Source organism: Leucoraja erinacea, chromosome 11 (genome assembly GCF_028641065.1).
Source record: "Leucoraja erinacea ecotype New England chromosome 11, Leri_hhj_1, whole genome shotgun sequence".
Classification (NCBI taxonomy): domain Eukaryota; kingdom Metazoa; phylum Chordata; class Chondrichthyes; order Rajiformes; family Rajidae; genus Leucoraja; species Leucoraja erinaceus.
In genome coordinates, this window is record NC_073387.1 from 22,715,622 (window position 1) to 22,735,103 (window position 19,482).

The following is a 19,482-nucleotide window of genomic DNA, read 5'->3' on the forward strand; positions in this document are numbered from 1 at the left end:
TGACGTTGTCCTGGCCTGGCGCCGCCGCCGCCGCCACAGCAGCGTCCCCCGCAGGCCAGGAGGACCTCAGCTCCCAAACAATGAGGCTGACTGCTCATGTCCTCCCATGGCCACAGATACTTGTACCAAAGATCCTATAGCAAGGATCTTGCTGTAGGATCTTTGGCTTGTACCTCACCCCACATCCATTTTATCCAAGCCTTTCATTATTTGGGACGTTTCAAATAAATCCCTCCTCATCCCCCACCTCATTTGAGTCCACAATGACCAGCAATCACCCATACACTAGTTCAATCCTACACAATAGGGGCAATTTACAGAGGCCAATTAAACTAACTCACGCATCTTTGGGATTTGAGTGGAAACCAGAGCATCCGGAGAACACCCATGCTGTCTCAGGGTGAATGCAAGCTCCATACAGTCAGCACCCGAGGTCAGGATTGAACCTGGGTCTCTGGTGCTGTGAATCAGCAACTCTAGCATTGCGCCACTATGCCATGCTGCATGTACAGTCCATGCATAAGCTAAGGTATATCCCACCTCCACCCCATTGCGGGCATTGAACTTTGTCCATGGAACTGCTATACATGACAATAATAAACTTAAACCAAAACCTAACGGTCTTCAAATTCTGTTCCGGAAAGAAAGATTTCTTGCGCACATTGGCGCCGAGAGAAAAATCTCCAACCTTTGAGACAAAGCATCACCGAATTGATGAAACCATCCTTCGGGAGCGGAAAAACTGCAAATGGAAGGAAGCAAAGTCTGGGGACAAAAGGCAAGGAAGGATTGGGCAGTGAGAACAAGTGGATAAAAACAGATAAATTGAAACACTATTTATAATTTAACGCCATTTTCTTTCCATTGAATAACAATTCCCAGCTTGATAAAATATTCATTGTAAAGTTGCAGTAGCTGGATAGGCCAGGTTTTAATTATTAATTGGTTGGGTAAGGACTAAGTGGATTAAATGATACTTTGCAGAACAACAGTGCCACAAACCAGTGAACACAGGATTATTGAATATCGCTCGGGTTGTTTGCATCGAGGTTTTCAGTCCCAAATTGATGCAGAGTAAAGGTAAGAATCTTTTGGTCAAAGAGCTAAGTTTGCAAGAGGTAATTTGATTGAATTTAATTTAGTTTGAGTTTAGTTTTGAGTTTTTAGTTTTTGAGTTTGGTTTTAGTTTTTTGTGTTTAGTTTCAGTTTTGAGTTTGGTTTCGATTAACTTGGTTTAGTTTAGTTTAGAGATACAGCGCGGAAACAGGCCTTTTGGCCCACCAAGTCCACGTCGTCCAGCGATCTCCATACACCAACACTATCCTACACACTAGGGACAATTTATCAAAGCCAATTAACCTACAAACCTGCAAGTCTTTGGAATGTGGAAGGAAATCGGAGCACTCGGTGTGTCCAAAACCGGTCACCTCAACAAGGAACTTTTATTGCATTTTAGTTTAGTTTATAGTTTGTCACATGTACCGAGTTACAGTGAAATGCTTTTTTGTTGCATGCTATCCAGTCAACGGAAAGATTATGCATGACTACAATCAAGTCGTTCTTAGTGTACAGCTGCAGGATAAAAGGAATAATGTTTATTGCAATATATAGTCCAGTAAAGTCAGATTAAAGATAGTTGGAGGGGCTCCAATGATCGGAGTGAGACTAGTCCTTGATTATGCTGGTGACCTTGCCGAGGCAGTGTGAAGTGTAGATGGAGTCAATGGAAGGACGTGATTTGTGTGATGGCCTGTGCTGCACCCACAACTCCCTGATGCCCCAGTGGTACACCGAGTCCATGCCGACCTGCAATCACCCCGTACACTAGTTCTATCCTACACACTGGGGACAATTTGCAGAGGCCAATTAATCTGAAAACCTGAGATAGACACAAAATGTTGGAGTAACCAGCAGGTTATTGAGTTGAATTGAATTGAATTTATTTGTCACTCAAAAAAGAAGATTTGAACGAAATGTCGTTTCCATACGGTAATAAAAAATAAAAAACAAACAAACACACAATTGCATAAATTTAACATAAACATCCATCACAGTGACTTTCCGTCAGGCACCTCCTCACTGTGATGGAAGGTAAAAAAAAGTATTTTTTCTTCCTTGCTTCTTCTCCCACGGTGAGGCAGTCAAACAGTCAAGGTGATCGAAGTTCCTGATATTGAAGCCCCCACCGGGCGATGGAAGATCCCGCAGCCGAGCCACGCCGTTGGATGAAAGGTCCTGCGAACGGGCGATTCGAGGCGGACGAAGCTGCTGTGGCTGGAGCTCCCGAAAATTCAGTTGCCAACCAGGGACCTGCGAGCTCCCAGATCACAGACCACAGGGCCCGTGGCCGAAGCCTCCGAAAGTCGAGTCACAGCCGCAATCGCAGCGCCACCACAGCCTCTGAAAATCAGCCAGATCCCTGAGTCCACAGGCTCTGCGAACGGAACCCTCAAGGTCGATCCCAGCTGGAGGTTGCCCAGCCCCTCGATGTTAGGCCGCAGCGCGAACGGAGATATGACACGGGAGAAAAGTCACATCGCCGTTGAAGAAAGAGATTTTAAAAAAGTTCCCCCCACATAATACACAACTAATAATAGACTATTACATACATCTAACATTAACGAAAAGACAAAGAAGGGAAAGAGACAGACAGACTGCAGGCGAGCTGCAGACGCAGCGCTGCCACAGTTAGGCAGCATCTCGGGAGAAGAAGAATAGGTGATGTTTTGGGTCGAAATCCTTCTTCAGAACCCTTCTCCAGAGATGCTGCCTGACCCACTGAGTTACTCTCGCATTTTGTGTCTATCTTCAGTGTAAACCAGCATCTACAGTTCCTTCCCACACTTTTAACCGACAAACACGCACATCTTTGGAAAGTCTTGTTTTATTTCTAATTTATTTTTATTTATGTATCATTTTTTTATTTGTTTTATTTTGTTATCTATTGAGTACTGTGTATATAGATGTGTTGTGCAAGAAAGAATTTCATTGTTCTGTTTTGATTAAATGCTCTTGACTCCTGATTGTCAAATGGAATTTCCAGCTGCTTGTGCTTTTGGCTTTAGATGACAGAAGAGGCTGCAGTGCGAGTAGCAGTGGGAATCAAGCAGACGCCAGGTGAGGACTATGAGATGGACCCTTCCCTTCTTACAAGCCAGCTCACACTGTGCCGTGTGTTTCGATGTTATCATATCTGTGTGTGTGTATCTGTGTTAGTGTATCTGTAAGTGTGTGTCTGTGTGTTTAGTTTGGCTATACTGTGTGGAAATAGGCCCTTCAGCCCACCGAGTCCATGCCGACCAGCGATCACCCCTCACACTAGCACTATCCTACAAGAGCGGAACTCGCTATCAAAACATGGAGGGGACGGGGGACACAATTTTTTGGCGGCCACGCGCATGCACACACTCACACACACGCGAGGCTTCAGAGGCTCAATCCAGCGCTAAAAACTGAGATTTTAAAATCCGGATCACAAAAACTTGGGGGGGATGTCCCCCACCTCTCAAAACATGGGGGGGGCGTGTCCCCTCTGGCCCCCCCGGGTTTTCCGCCCCTGCTATCCTGCACACTGGGGACAATTTACAGAAACCAATTAACCTATAAATCCACATGTCTTTGGAATGGGGGAGGACACAGGAGCACCCGGGGGAAAATCCCACACAGTCACAGGGAGAACGTACAAAGTCCACACACACAGCACCCGTAGTCAGGATGACAGGATCGATCCCTGATCTCTGGCGCTGTGAGGCAACAAATATACCGCTGCGCCTATGTGTGTGCCTACACCTGCGTGTGTCTGTTTGTGTGGTTATGTCTGTGTCTGTGTGTGTCTGTATCCATGTGTGTAGAAATCTCTCTGTCTGTGTGTGTGTTTGTATGTGTAGAGGCCTGTACACCTGTACGTCTTTGGGTTGTGGGAGGAAACCCACGCAGTACAAACCTCACACAGACAGCACCAGGATTGAGGATCAAGATCAACTTCATCAAGTTCACCACCAATTTCTATCCTGCACTCAAATTCACTTGGACTCCGACCCATCCCTCCCCTTTCTTGATCTCACAGTCTCCATCACAGACAATCGACTGACATCTATTACAAACCCACTGACTCCCACAACTATCTCTACAACAGTTCTTCCCACCCTGTTTCCTGCAAAGACTCTATCCACTGCTACTAATTCCTCCATCTATGCCGCATCTGCGGCCAAGATGAGGTGTTCCATACCATATACATCCTAGGTGTCCTCATTCTTTAGGGAACGGCGTTCCCATCATAGATGAGACCCTCACTCGTGTCTCCTTGGTACCCGGCAGCTCCGCCCTTGCTCCCCCTCCCTCTAGTTGCAACAGAGACAGAGTTCCCCTAGTCCTTACCTTTCACCCCATCAGCCGTCGCATACAACCCATAATCCTCCGACATTTTTGCAACCTCCAACGGGATCCCACCTCTAGTCACATCTTCCCATTTCCACTGCAATCCGCAGAGACCGTTCCCTCCGCAACTCCCTGGTTTCCCACCCAAACCACCCCCTCCCCAGGTACCATCCCATGCAACTGCAGAAGATGCAACACCTGTCCCAATACCTCCTCCCTCGGCTCTGTTCGAGGACCCCGACAGTTCTTTCAGGTTGGGCAGACATTCACTTGCACCTCCTCCAACCTCATCTACTGTATCTGTTGTTCAAGATGTGGACTCTTATACATCGGCGAGGCCAAATGTAGACTGAACTCCTTCGCTCAGCCTGCCCGAATCAACCTGATCTCCCGGTTGCTGAACACTTTAATTCTCCTTCCCATTCTCACACTGACCTCTCTGTCCTGGGTCTCCTCCATTGTCAGAGTGAGGCTAAACGCAAATTAGAGGAACAGCATCTCAAATTTCACTTGGGCAGCTTGCAGCCCAGTGATATGAATATTGATTTCTCTAACTTCAAGTAACAAGATACAAGATACAATTTATTTGTCATTTTTTTATTTGTCATTTATTTGTCACAACCCAGCATTCCCTCTCTCTCCATCCCTCCCCCACCCAAGTTGCACCAGCTTCTTGGTTTCACTCAACAAACAGTTAACAATGGCCTGTTACCCTTATCATCGTTACATTTTTCATTTATTGGTCAATATCCCACAACATCATTGTCTATATCTCTTGTTTCCCTTTCGCTGAGTCTGAAGAAGGGTCTCGACCCGAAACGTCACCCATTCCTTCACTCCAGAGATACTGCCTGTCACGCTGCACTACTGCTGCATTTTTTGTCTATCATCAGGATGGAACCCGGGTCTCTGGCGCTGTGAGGCAGCAACTCTACGTCCACGCCATCGTGCCGCTCGCTACGTTCACTGTGCGTTTGTACATGTGACAATAATGCGACCATGTGACCATTGACATAGGACCAGTGTAGATGGAGCATCTTGGTCAACGTGGACAAGTTGGGCCGAAGCTCGTGTTTCCATCCTCTATGACTCTATAACTAGCACTGTAGTTGATTAGGTACAATCATTAACTAGGAGATTAGTTTAACTTGGCATCAGGTCCACCACAGGCATTGTGGGCTGAAGGGCCTGTTCCTCTACTGTACGGATCTATGTTCAAAATGATTGGAACACCACTTCCATTTGCCGCCAATGTTTTTTTCTGGATTTGCAGATGAGGAAGATGGAGGAATAACATCTGTGACCGTCAAAGATTTACAAAGTTCAACTGTTTTGGAGCTGAATGCGGGAGGAAAGGTCAGTCAAAGAAAGTCCAGGAATGGACAAGATTTGTGTTTAAATCTTCGTGAAATGCTCAGTGTCCTTTGACTATTCCTAGATTGTCTTTCATTCATTTCATACGTTTAGTTTAGAGATAAAGCGTGGAAACAGGCGATGTGGTTTAGTTTGGTTTATTGTCACCTATATCGAGGTACAGTGAAAAGCTTTTTAATTGCGAGCTATGCAGCCAGCAACAAGATAATATATGATTATAATCAAGCTGTCCAAAGTGTACAGATACAGGACGATGGGAATAACGTTTAGTGAAAGATAAAGTCCAATTAAAGATAGGCCGAGGATCTCGAATGAGGTAGATGGGAGGTCATGACCACTCTCTCGTTGGTTCAGTTGTCAGTTGACAGCTGGAAGAAACCGTCCTTGAATCTGGAGGACGACAAAAATGATGGAGAAACGCAGCGGGTGTGGCAGCATCTATGGAGCGAAGGAATAGGTGACGTTTCGGGTCGAGACCCTTCCTCAGGCTGATGTGGGGGTGGGGGGACGGGAAGAAGCAAGGAAGAGGCGGAGAAAGCAAGGACTACCTGAACATTGACTTCCCCAATTTCAGGTAGTCCTTGCTTTCTCCCTCCTTCCCGTCACCTTCCCAGCTCTCCCACAGCCCACTGTCTCCGCCTCTTCCTTTCTTCTTCCCTCCCCCCTCCCCCACCCCCACATCAGTCTGAAGAAGGGTCTCAACCTGAAACGTCACATATTCCTTTACTCCATAGATGCTGCCTCACCCGCTGAGTTTCTCCAGCATTTTTGTCTACATTCGATTTTTCCAGCATCTGCAGTTCTTTCTTAAACATTGAATCTGGAGTCGTCCGTTCTCACATTTCTGTACCTCTTGCCTGATGGGAGAGGGGAGAAGAGGGAGTGACAGGGGTGAGATTGGTCCTTGATAATGCTGGTGGCCTTGCTGAGGCAGGGTGATGTATAGATGGAGTCAATAGAAGGGAGGTTGGTTTGTGTGATGGTCTGGACTGCGTCCACAACTCTCTGCGATATATCGCAGTCTTGGATGGAGCTGTTCCCAAACCATACTGTGTAGCATCCTGATAAAATGCTTCCTACCTGTAGAGGTTGGTGAGAGTTGGTGGGGACATGCCGAACGTCCAAAGCCTTCTAAGTAAATAGAGGCATTGTTGTGCTTTCTAGGCCTTGGACCCAGTCAGTAAATTCTGGGCTGTTGTCACCACGGCAGGAGTCTGGGGTATGTCTGCCCCACCAAACTTGCCAGTGAGTAGTGAAAGCATTGAGCTTGTTGGAATGCCCAAGTGTCCACACTCACCACCTCCCCTCTCCACAGGACTACACTTACACGTATGATTGCGTCTTCAAGCAGGATGGGAACCAGGTGAGGATTGTGGGATCGCACATCCTACTGAGACCGAGTGTGGATGGGTGATCGATCAACATGGATTCAGTTGGCCGACGGGCAGCACAGTGGTGCAGCTGATAGAGTTACTGCCCCATGGCACCAGACACCTGGGTTTGCTCCTGCTCTCGGGTGCTCTCTGTGTGCAGTTTGCACGTTCTCCCTATAACTGCATGTGCATGCGTGTGTGTCTGTGTATCCCGTATGTTGCAAACCATACTTGGCTAATAAAGTATGATTATGATCTGCATGTGTATCTGTGTGTGTCTGTGTCTGCCTGTGTCCGTGTATGTGTGTATATATATATGTGCGTGTGAGTGCATTCAATTATATGTGTGAAAAATATAAAAGTACTCCAGCACATTGTGCCTCTCCTAGCTTTCTATCCTCCCCCCACCTCCCCCACCTCCCAACCATTAACAGTCTGAAGAAGGGGCCTAACCTGAAATGAAGCAGTGGGTGGAACTGTGGTGCAGCATTAGAGTTGCTGCCGTACAGTGCCAGAGACCCGAGTTTGATCCTGACTACTTGTTCTGTCTGTGCACAATTTGTACGTTCTCCCTGTGACCAGATTAGTTTTCTCTGGGTGCTCTGCTTTCCTCCCACACTCTGAAGATGTACTGGTTTGTAAGTTAATTGGCTTCTGTAAATTGTCCCTAGTGTGTGTAGGATAGTGCTGGTGCTTGTGATTGCTGGTTGCTGTGGATTGGGTGGGCCAAAGGGCCTGTTTCTATGCCATATAGCTAAAGTCTAAAGTCGCCAATCCAAGTTTTCCAGCGATGCTGCCTGACCCACAAAGTTACTCCAGCACTGTGTCCTTTTATGTAAACCAGCATCTGCAGTTCCAGTTTCAACCTTTATATGCGTGCATGTGTCTGTATGTGCGCGCGTGCGTGCATGTGTCTATGTGTGCATGTGTCTGTGTACATGTGTGTGTGCATGCATGTGTCTATGTGTGCGCGTGCGGGCGGGCATGTGTCTGTGTGGGTGCATGCACGTGTATGGGCACGTGTGCGCGTGCAGTGTGTGTGTGTGTGCCTGTGCTTACTCCACACGGCTGACAAGAGCACATGATGCTCTCATGATGCTTATTTTACTGGCATTAGGATGGAGTGTACACAGCGCTGGTGAAGCCTATGTTGTCCAGAGTGATGCGGGGGTTCAACGTGTCGCTGGTTGTGTCGGGTACACACGCATCTGGCAAGAGAATGCTGCTGGAGGGGGAGCGGAGAGAGGACGGCATTGTGTACAAGGTAAGGACCCCACATCTGGGGCACAGCATGGTAATGATGCCACCTGTAATGTGCCACCAAACCTGACCCCAAGCGCAGTGTTACACTGTCGGCGGTCCATGTTACATTTTGCCCAACTCGCTTTCTTTCCATGAGTGTTAAAGAACCAGTGAGACAGGAACGTAAAAGGAAAAAACCTTTTACTGTTTAAAACCTAACACCCTAACCTGTGGTTATTAGTGATAATTCTAATTACAGTCTAGTTGGTGTAGGTTATTGTCATGTGTACCCAAGTACAGTGAAAAGCTTTTGTTGCATACCAACCAGTCAGTGGAAAGACTGTACATAATTGCAATCAAACCATGCACAGTGTACAGATACATGATAAAGGGAATGACATTTATTGCAAGGTAAAGTCCGATTAAAATAGTCTGAGGTAGATAGTAGCTCAGGACTGCTCTCTAATTGGTGATAGGATGGTTCAGTTGCCTGATAACTGGTGACAAAGGGAAAAACCTTACGATCAAAACTCTATCAACCTACGCTGTGGTTATGGGCCATAACTCCTATTACAGTTTATTTTAGAGATACAGTGTGGAAACAGGGCCTTTGGCCCATCAAGTCCGCACCGACTAGTGATCGCCCCGTATCCTACGCATTAGGGACAATTCTGCAATTTACAAAGCCAATTATCCTACATACCCGCACGTCTTTTGGAATGTGGGAAGAATCCGGAGCACCCGGAGGAAACCCACGCGGTTACTAGGAGATTGTACAAACCCTGTACACTCAGCATCTTTAGTCAGGAATGGCCCCGAGCGTCTGGTGCTGCAAGGTTGCAACTGTGCTGCTGTGCCACCCTGGTTCTAATTAAAGTATAGTTTAGTTTTGAAATACAGCATGGAAACAGGCCCTTCGGCCCACCCTGTCCACGCTGGCCAGCAATGACCTGTTCACACTAGTTCTATTTTATCCCACTTTCTCGTCCACTTTCTATCACTTGGGCCAATTTACAGCGGAACAATGAACCTACAAACCCGCACGCCTTTGGGATGTGGGATGAAACCAGAGTACCAGGACTAAGCCAGAGCACGTGGTCACAGGGAGGACATGCAAAACCACGCATGTAGCAACAGAGGTCAGGAACAAACCAGGGTCTCAGACACTGAACTGTCCTCTCACCTAGAGAGCGGTCCTGCCCTATCATCTACCCCATTGAAGACCCTTGGACTGTCTTTAATTGATCTTTACTGGACTTTATCTTGCACAATGTTTAAGAAAGAACTGCAATTGCTAGAAAAATCGAATGTAGACCAAAAATGCTGGAGAAATACAGCGGGTGAGGCAGCATCTATGAAGAGAAGGAATAGGCGACATTTCGGGTCAAGACTCTTCTTCAGACTGATGTTGGGGTGGGGGGGCAGGAAAAAGAAAGGAAGAGGCGGAGACAGTAGGCTTTGTGGGACAGCTGGGAAGGAGAAACGTTATTCCTTTATCCTGTATCTGTACACTGGATTGTAATCCTGTACAGTCTTTTTGCTGACTGGTTAGTACGCAACAAAAAGCTTTTCACTTACCTCGGTGGACGTTACATTAAACTAAACTAAAACATGAATAAACTCCTAATTTTTAATAAAAACCCCAATAACCCTTTATTCTCTGCAGATGTTGAAGGACTTGTTCACAGAGCTAAAATCGGAGAAAAATGGTCGTAAACAGCTCATCACACTCTCCGATATTCAGGTGAAGTGATTTGGATTTCAGTAAAATCCGACTAATTTATTCACTGGCAAAACACAATCCTAACCAATCCCCAAGAGTATGGTAGTATATTAGACTGTGAGCCACCGTGAAACGCTTTGTTTTGCATGCTATCCCAATACATCAGATAATACCACACATAAATACAATCAAGTCAAGCTCAAGTCTATAGGTAGAGCAAAGGGAAAGGTACAGAGTGCAGAATATAGTTCTCAGCATTGTTGAGAATATAATTCTCAGCATCAGTTCCAGAGACAAAGTCTAATGTCTGCAGCACGAGAGTCCCGGGGTTCGATCCTGACTATGGTTGCTGTCTGTATGGAATTTGTACGTTCTCCCTGTGACCACGTGGATTTTCCCTGAGTGCTCTGGTTTCTTCCCACACTCCTTGAACGTGCAGGTTTGTAGGTTAATTGGCTTCTGTAAATTGTCCCTAGTGTGTAGGATAGTGCTGGTGTGCGGGGAGATGGCTTTTTGGCGCTGACTTGGTGAGCGGAAGGGCCTGTTTCCGCGCTGTATCTCTAAACTAAACTAAAAAAAGTCAACCAAAACTGCCTAAAATTGTAGAATTTGATGAAAATTAGTTGATTTTCAACAAGGCCACCAATTCACCAGTTTATGATTCTTCAGTTTCACCACGACGGTTCTACTGTGGATCTGCTGAACCCACATGGCAGGGAGATACAGTCCCTGCAACACTCGCTCCTGGGGCCGTAAGTGGGATCTCCCTGTGCATCAGACTGTTGTATGTGTGCTGGGTGACTTCCATTGGAGGTCTTGTTTGTGACTCTGTGTATGTCGGAGAGACATTGGCATGCCTTGTATGTCATGCATGTTACACTCTGCATGGCTGGAGAGTGCATCTGTGTTGTGTGTTTAAACGTCATCGTGAGTGTCTGGGATCTGGGTTCTGGCACCCACCCCTCTCTTTGTATAAAACTTGCCCTGTACATCTCCTTTAAGTCTCAAGATGATGCACAATAGAACATGTTAACTGTGAACATGGTGGGCCGAAGGGCCTATTTTCACACTATATCTCTAAAACTAAACTAAATCTAAACTTAGACTGAAGAAGTGTCCAGACCCAAAATGTCATCTATCCATGTTCTCCAGAGATACTGCTTGACCCTATGAGTTACTTCAGAATGTTGTGTCTATCGCTGGTATAAACCAGCATCTGCAGTTCATTTTTATTGCATCTCCTTTAAACTTCGCCCCACCCACCTTAAAGCTATGCCCTCATGTCTTTGATATTTCCACCCATGGAAAAAGGTTCAGGCTGTCTCCCTTATCTATGCTTCTCATAATTTTATATACTTCTATCACCCTTCAATATCCTGAACTTTTTTCCTCATTATTATATTGATATTTATATTCATATAAATTGTATATATTTTATATTTATATTTTATATAAATATATATTTATACTATATTATGTTTACATTTATTATATTAATAGATACATATATAAACATATGTACATGCATATATGCGCACATACATACAAATAGAAACAAACCTACAGTAATAGTGCAAAAAGACAAAACCAATGTCCACAAGTCTATGTAGTTCAGAGCTTATTTGGAGGTTGTATTGTTTAATAGCCTGATGGCTGTAGAGAAGAATCTGCCCCTGAACCTGGACATTACAGTTTTCAGGCTCATCTATCTTACAGGGTCATGACAGAGCTGAGTGAGATAGTTGTATCTGGTTTTGAAGATGCGTGGAACTTGTACCATGACGGGACAAAGGCCCAGAAGCTCGGAGGAACACCCCTGGACAGGTAAGAGCTTTGTCTCTGTTGCTACTTAAATTCAACTGAATCACAACTGCGCAATCTACAATCAGATCATTTTGCCTCCGAGAATGAACGCACTGCATTGGTATAAGGGGTGGTCATTGATACCATCAAGCCAAACTTAAGTACAATATGTAGAGCAAGGGAAGATACAGAGTGCAGAATATAGTTCTCAGCATTGTAGCGCATCAGTTCCATAGACAAATTTCAATGTGCGCAATAGGGTAGATGTGAATTGGACAGTGTCTTAGCTTATAGATGGACCTTTCAGAAGCCTTATAACAGAGGGGATGAAGCTGTTCCTGAGTCTGGTGGAAGCTAACTTTGCAGTATGGGAAGAGACTGTGTCCTCTGTGGAGATAAAACTGTATGAAGTATGGGATTCACTTTGCATAGAGGCATGCAGGATGGAAACAGACCCTTTGGCCCAACTTGCCCATGCTGACCAAGATGACCCATCTACTCTTGTCCCACCTGCCAGCGTTTGGCTCATATCCCCTCTAAGCATTTCCTATCCATGTACTTGTCCAAGTGACTTTTGTTATAGTACCTGCCTGGGCTGAGAGGGAAAGATAGAATGGCATGGTAGTTTTGATGGGCTGAATGGCCTAATTCTGCTGCAATGTCCTCTGACCTATTATGGTCATGCTGGTTTACCTTGGTACACATGACAATAATAAACTAAACTAAACAATCTAGAAGGCATGAGAATAGGATTGAGAGGGAAAGATAGATCAGCCGTGATTGAATGGTGGAAGGGACTCGATGAGCCGAATGGCCTAATTCTGCTTCTATGACTTAAGTAGGCTGCCAGGACTGAGCTGTAATAAATCTGGGGTACACAAAAATGCTGGAGAAACTCAGCGGGTGCAGCAGCATGTATGGAGCGAAGGAAATGGGTGACGTTTCGGGCCCAAACTCTTCTTCAGACTAATAAATATGGGGCAGGTTTCACTTGGATGGGCAAGTTGAGTTTCAGCTGAGGTGAAGTTGAAGTTTGTTTCTGATCCTTCGTGCATCAGGTGTAGCACAGTTATGCTGGAGTGGGAGGAGACCGCCTCCACCTGCGTTCGTTCTCTCCTTCGCATCTTCGCCCTCTCGTGCGGTCCACAGGGAGACGTGGAGAATGGGTAAGTCTGCAAACCATCTCGCTGACTGTCGCCCAAGCTTTGCCAACTTTCATATGTTTATGTGCAAGTCCTGAATGCTCACAACTCCGGTCATTCCTTTTTCTCCCATGCCCGTCCGACAGAAGGTACAGCAGCTTGAAAGCGTTCACCACCAGACTCGGGAACAACTTCTTCCACCTCTGTTATCAGGCTTCTCAACGGTCCTTCCATAAGCTTTTGTACTGTGGATTCATCTCATTATATTTATTGTTTTGTTTAGTTTCATTTAGTTTGGTTTAGTTTACCCTGTGACCAAATGGGTTTCCTCCAAGCCGGGTGCTCCGGCTTTCTTGCATATCCCAAAGACGTGTGGGTTTTATAGGTTAAATTACCCTCTGTAGATATTGCCCCCTCGTGTGTACAGAGTGGCTGAGGAAGTGGGATAACATAGCACAAGTGTGAGCGGGTGATCGATGTTCGGCATGGGTAATCGGTGGGGCCTGTTTCCATGCTGTATCTCTAAACTAAAAGTAAATGCTGAGAACTATATTCTGCACTCTGTATCTTCCCCATTTGCTCTAACTGTTGTACTTAAGTTTGACTTAATGGTATTTATGTATACTATTATCTGATTTGATTGGAAAGCATGCAAAACAAAGCTTTTCACTGTACCTCGATACACATGACCATAATAAACCTAAGCCTGCCCATAATTGGTTCTCAGTTGGATGTTTAGTTTGGGCTAGGTTTAAAGCATGAAAGATCATCATGGTTTTTGGGATGAAGCTATTCATTCTTGACTCTCGAGGCAGCTGGTAATGGAAGGTCCAGAATAGCTGGAAAACTGAAGTACCACTGCCTGATTTCCATCATCACCTCACAGTCTCTGGGTCACCTTTCCCCTCTCCACTTAAACCTATGCCTTCTGGTTTTTGATTCCTTATAAGAGTCACAGAGTCATACAGAAACAGGCCCTTCAGCCCAAGTTGCCCATGCAGAACAAGATGCTCACCTTTGACCCATATCCCTCCAAACCTTTCCTATCCATGTACGTCCAAATGTATTTTACATATCTGCCTCAAATACCTCCACTGGCAGCTCGTTCCATATTCCCACGACGCTCTGTGTGAAAAGGTTGCCCTTCAGATTTCTATTAAATCTTTCCCCTCTCTCCTTAAACCTATATCCTCTGGTTCTTGATTCCCCTATCCTGAATGAAGGTTTGTGCATTCACCGTACCTATTCCCCTCATGATCTTCTACACCTCTATAAGATCACCTCTCATCAATTCTGCGTTCCAAGGAATAAAGTCCTCGCTTGCTCAACGTCTTCCTGTAGCTCAGACCTTTGAGTCCTGGCAACATCCTTGTAAATCTTCCCTGCATTCTTTCCAGCTTAATAACACGATCCACCATCAATTTTCCGGCCACTGCTGCTCCGGCACTTCCATTAATCCGGACAAAATTACGAGAGCGCACCTGAATTCCCCCCGGAAGTCCCCCTGAAAATGCAGCACCTAGGCCTGGTGAGGCGACCGATATCGACCTCATCGGGACTTCTGCGGCCGATCGGCGGGTTGAATTTGTCCCCTGTGGCCGGGGCTCTGGAACTCCAGGATGGCTGGAGCCGGCGGATCCGTTCCCACAGCCGACTTCTTGGTCCGGCAAAGCCGATAATTTAGAAAGGCTCTGGAATGAAGGGTGCCGGAAAATTGGTGGTGGATGTGTTCTCCAAGTGTGGCCTTGCCAGCGTCTTGTACAGCTGTAGCATTAAAAATGTGAACACTGTGTGTGTGTGTCTCTCTCTCTCTCTCTCTCTCTCTCTCTACAGAGTCACATCTCTGGTGGACTTGTTCAGTAAAGGACCGACACACAGACCCTTGGCGACCCTTCTGTGTCAGGCCCTCGAAGGAAACAGCTGTTCACTGTTGATCTGTTGTCTGACACTTGCAGGTGAACTCATATGGGACTGGATGAGGCCATTCAACCCGTCACGTCGATCCCAGCCATCGAACGATTTAGACGACATGCGACACCGTGCTGCAGCTGGTAGAGCTGCTGCCTCAGCACCAGTTCAGTCCTGACCTCGGGTGCTGTCTGTGTGGAGTTTGCATGTTCTCCCTGTGACCGCGTGTTCCAGTTTCCTCCCACTTTCCAAAGACGTGCAGGTTTAATTGGCCTCGGTAAAATGTCCCCCAGTTTGTAGGGAGTGGATGAGAAAGTGGGATAGCAGAACTTTATTTTTTACGACACAGAACATAATGAATATATTCACTATAATGAATACTTTTGTAACTTTGCCAGCGCTCTATACGTGTGACTCTTTGCATACTTGTGTATTGTCTGCAAAACAAGGAATTTCACATGTGACAATAAGGTATCATCCATTCTAAGGGTTCAAAGGTTATTTTATTGGTCACATACACCATAGGTGTAGTGAAATGCTTCTTGCCACTGCAGCACATAAACAAATAATACAGAAATAACAATAATAAAGAGATTTAAACATAAAAAACATCCCCCCACAATGGTTCCCATTATGAGGGAAGGCGCAGTGTCCAGCCCCCATCCCATGTCCACCCATTGTCGGGCCTATTCATAGAACAGTACAGCACAGGAACAGACCCTTCAGCCCACGATGTCCGTGTCAAACTCCTCTGCCTGCACGTGATCCATATCCATTCGTTCCTTGCATAGCCATGTGTTTGTGCCCGTGTGTTTGGCATTGATATTGTGGGCCAAAGGGCCTGCTCCTGTGCTGTACTGTTTCCATGTCATATCTTTAAGTATAGAAGTTGGGAGATCATGTTACAGATGTATAAGACGTCGGTGAGGCCACATTTAGAGCATTGTGTTCAGTTTTGGTCACCACCTAATAAGGAAGATGTAATCAAGCTGGAAAAGGTGCAGGGAAGATTCACGAGCATGTTGCCAGAACTCGAGGGCCTGAGCCATAGGGAAAGGTTGCCATAGGGCACAGGAGGAGCGATCTTATAGAGGAGTACAAGATCATGAGAGGAGATAGCGAATCTTTTACCCATAGTAGGGGAATCGTGTACAAGGATCATTTGAGAGGAAAAGATTTAATAGGGGGAGTGTCAATTTTACCCAGGGAGGTGGGTATGGGGAATCGTGAAGCAGGCACAATCACAATGTTTAAGAGACATTTACCTGGATAGCACAGGTTTGGAGGGAGATGGGCCAAATGCAGGCAGGTGGGACTAGTGTAGCTGGGGCATGTGGTCAGTGTGGGTAGGTAGGGCCAAAGGGCCTGTTTCTATCCCAGTGGTCATACCCCCTCATTAGGTCTTTTCCCGTCTCACAGGTGACTGTGCTGTCCACTCTCCCCCCACCACGGCCACCCTAAAATCCTCTCTCTCTCTCTCTCCCGGACAGAGTCAAGGCCTGGAGAGACAGACTCCCCGCTGGCCCTGGCCCAGAGGGTGGTGGGACTGACCAACCGAGTCTCCCGTCTCAGCTGGGATCACCGGGAAACCGCACGGAATCTCCGCCGCAGCATCGGCGAGCTGCGGAAGACAGCGAGCCCGGCTGGTGAACTCAGCGGTCAGGATGCAGCAAAATTGGCGACTCTCGTGTGGGAATTACAGGCCAGTGCATGCAGCATGTGTGAATCCTTCCACTGGGAACTAACGTTCTTACACTAAACAATATTCCATTATCTGTATTCTTGCACTAAACATTATTCCCTTTATCCTGTATCTGTACACTGTGGATGACTTGATTGGTGCTAATGTCGTCTTTCTACTGACTGGACAGCATGCAACAAACAAGCTTTTCACTGTATGTCGGTACACGTGACAATAATAAACAAAATTAAATGAAACATTCCAGAGGGGTGCAGCAGGTGGAGCCGCTGCCTCACGGTGCTGGAGACCCTGGTTTGATCCTGACCTCGGGTGCTGTCTGTGTGTGGAGTTTGCACGTTCTCCCTGTGGCCGAATGGGTTTCCTCCGGGTGCTCCGGTTTCTTCCCACATCAAAACGACGTGCAGGTTTATAGGTTAATTGGCCTAGGTAAATTGCCCCTAGTGTGTAGGGAGTGGATGTGAAATTGGGATAACATAGAACTATTGTGAACGGGTGATTGATAGTCGGCACGGACCCGGTGGGCTAAAGGACCTGCGTCCATTGGGTCTGGCAGCATCACTAGAGAACATGTATTGGTGACGTTTCGGGACTGAAGAAGGGTCCTGACCTGAAACTTTGCCGATCCATTTTCTCCATGGATGCCGCCTGACCCGCTGAGTAACTCCAGCATTTTGTGCCTTTTTTTAAACCAAAAAACTTGGTGTCTTTTTCCTTGCGTCAACTACATTAAACAGACCATGTTTGTTCAATAGATGGTGAAACAGCAACGGTGGGAGAAGAAGCTGGAGAGCTCCAATGCGATGCAGAGAGGAACGTAGGGAGTTCCTCAAGATGGTTGGTCCTTTTTCTCACTTGAGCGAGGGAGAGAGTTCAGTTCATTTATTTATTGTCATTCGATAAAAACATGCATCCACATGAATCATGAATGAAATTTGTACTCAGCAGTCCGAGCAGCGTACTAGTGTAGGCAGACAAAAAAGTCAAGACATCAATAAATTCTAAATGCTTCCACAAAAACCTTCATGAATAGTGAAATAATTGTACTCAGCATGGTTCCGCAGCAGTCCATAGTACTAGTGTAGGCAGACATCCACTGAGGTAGTGAGTACAGTCAGGAGACATCAATAAATTCCTGACCTGATTCTTTGCCTATATGGAAGAAAAACCAGCCTTCTCCCTGAGGGGATGGGGCAAAAAGTCAGTTGCCGGGTGGGTGGGGTCCACAATAGACTAAATAATGAGTGAGCCTAATAATAAATAGTAAAAAGTAAAAAAGCAGCATGGTTAAAAGACAGCAGCATAATAATGTCCATAGCAGCAGCAGTAGCAGCAGACAGTTCACTGAGGTAGTGAGGGGGTTCAGTCAGTGAGTGAGTGGGAGGTTTCCAAAAATAACAAGCTTTTATTACATATTCACATTTTCAAAGCACTGCATTAATCAAAACTGCGGTTTGCAAACCTCAGAGACAGATGGCTGAAGAAGTAGGGTCCTGATGGTGTATACAAATTGGGAACCTGTCCATAGAATTTCTGCAGGAGTAGGATGCCGCTCAATATGATCATGGCTGATCATCCAACTCAGTATCCCGTAGAAGCCACTGGCTTTAACTGGCCTCAACTACCCCTTGTTGTCCTGGCCTTTATGCTGCGCAGCCTTCTCCCTAAGTCCGAATCTCACTGCCCTATGCGACCAACAGTCTGTAACGTTAACTCAGGATTCTTCAGGCCTGAGGGGGGGCAAAAAGTCCAGTTCACGGTGGGTGGGGTCCTTCATGATGTTTGAGGCTAACTGTTCTTGCACCTGCTGATGTAAATGTCCTGGACACAAGGAGGAAGGGAGGCAGCTTTTTAATGGGACTGACTCAGAGCATATGAAATGAGATTGAGGGAGCACTTTAAAAACTAGAGTGTTGAATGTTGAAATATGCAGTGTGTCTGTGAAATGCGTGTGCTGGTTGATTGTGAGAGATGCGTGGGGGGGGGGGGGGGGGGCAGAGAAAGTGCTTTGATTGAATTGAGAGATCCCAACATTGAGATGAGCAGAGAGAGAACATAGAGACTGGGAGAGCGTCGAGCTGGTTCACACAAGAGGAAAAAGTGCTGAGAGTGGGTCAGTGTGACCCACTGAGGGACCACTCCAGCATCTTTCTGTGGTACAACTTTCTGTGGGATTCTTGCTTGCTGCAGCTTAACAGGTCAGTAAACGCAAGAACACACGCATGGATAATACATTCCTTCTTCTGGCTTCCCGATTCCTATCTGTCCTTATCTCATACATTTTGTAGTCTCATCTCTGGACTTTGTCCAACCATCTGGCCATCAAACCCCCCCACACCCCCCCCCCTCCCCCCCTACTCCCATCTGCATCCACCCATCACTGGCAAGGCTTTGTCCCACCCACTCCCAGCTTTCTCTCCCCCTCGCCCACCATGTCCCAACCCAAAACATCATCAATCCACATTCTCCAGAGATGCTGCCTGGCCCGCTGAGTTACTCCAGTACTTTGCGTCTTTTTCCCCCTGTAAAACAGCATCTGCAGTTCTTTGTGCCACTCTCGGTTTCCAATTGAGTTTGGTGTCTATGCTGCCGGCTACAGACAAAGCCACAGCCTGTCCCATTCCCAACAGGGTTTACTGGAGCAAGTCCAAGAACCGGAAGGTATCCCATCGGAAGTTGAGCATTGCTCCACACAGTCATTCCCAGCGCTCCTACAGGAATACAGTCGGAAAAAGGACCAAATCAGGCGGATTGAGGACAAGCTGAAGGAACGCCTTTTGGAGTATCTGAAGGGTGAGGAAATGCTTCAAAAAGCGCAGGGACCTCATTGAAACTTTCCAA

At 46.4% G+C, this 19,482-nt stretch overlaps 1 protein-coding gene across 2 annotated transcripts; it reads left to right on the forward strand.

Moving 5' to 3' along the window:
- Nucleotides 1-198: 198 nt before the first annotated feature.
- Nucleotides 199-19,469, forward strand: LOC129701549 (kinesin-like protein KIF3A). 2 transcript variants are annotated; one of them, XR_008724211.1, is made up of 12 exons: nt 199-1,080; nt 3,066-3,117; nt 5,651-5,733; nt 7,067-7,114; nt 8,242-8,388; nt 10,033-10,110; nt 10,759-10,841; nt 11,806-11,913; nt 12,951-13,058; nt 14,868-14,989; nt 16,433-17,478; nt 19,272-19,469. XR_008724211.1 is itself a non-coding variant. In XM_055642804.1 (11 exons), the coding sequence occupies exons 2-11, from the start codon at nt 3,066-3,068 to the stop codon at nt 16,699-16,701; spliced, it is 1,098 nt and encodes a 365-aa protein (XP_055498779.1). In that variant the 5' UTR covers nt 199-1,080; the 3' UTR covers nt 16,702-17,607. The 2 variants fall into 2 exon arrangements, 1 of the variants encoding a protein (XP_055498779.1); XM_055642804.1 differs by lacking the exon at nt 19,272-19,469 and having other exon boundaries at nt 16,433-17,607.
- The last annotated feature ends 13 nt before the right edge of the window (nt 19,470-19,482 follow it).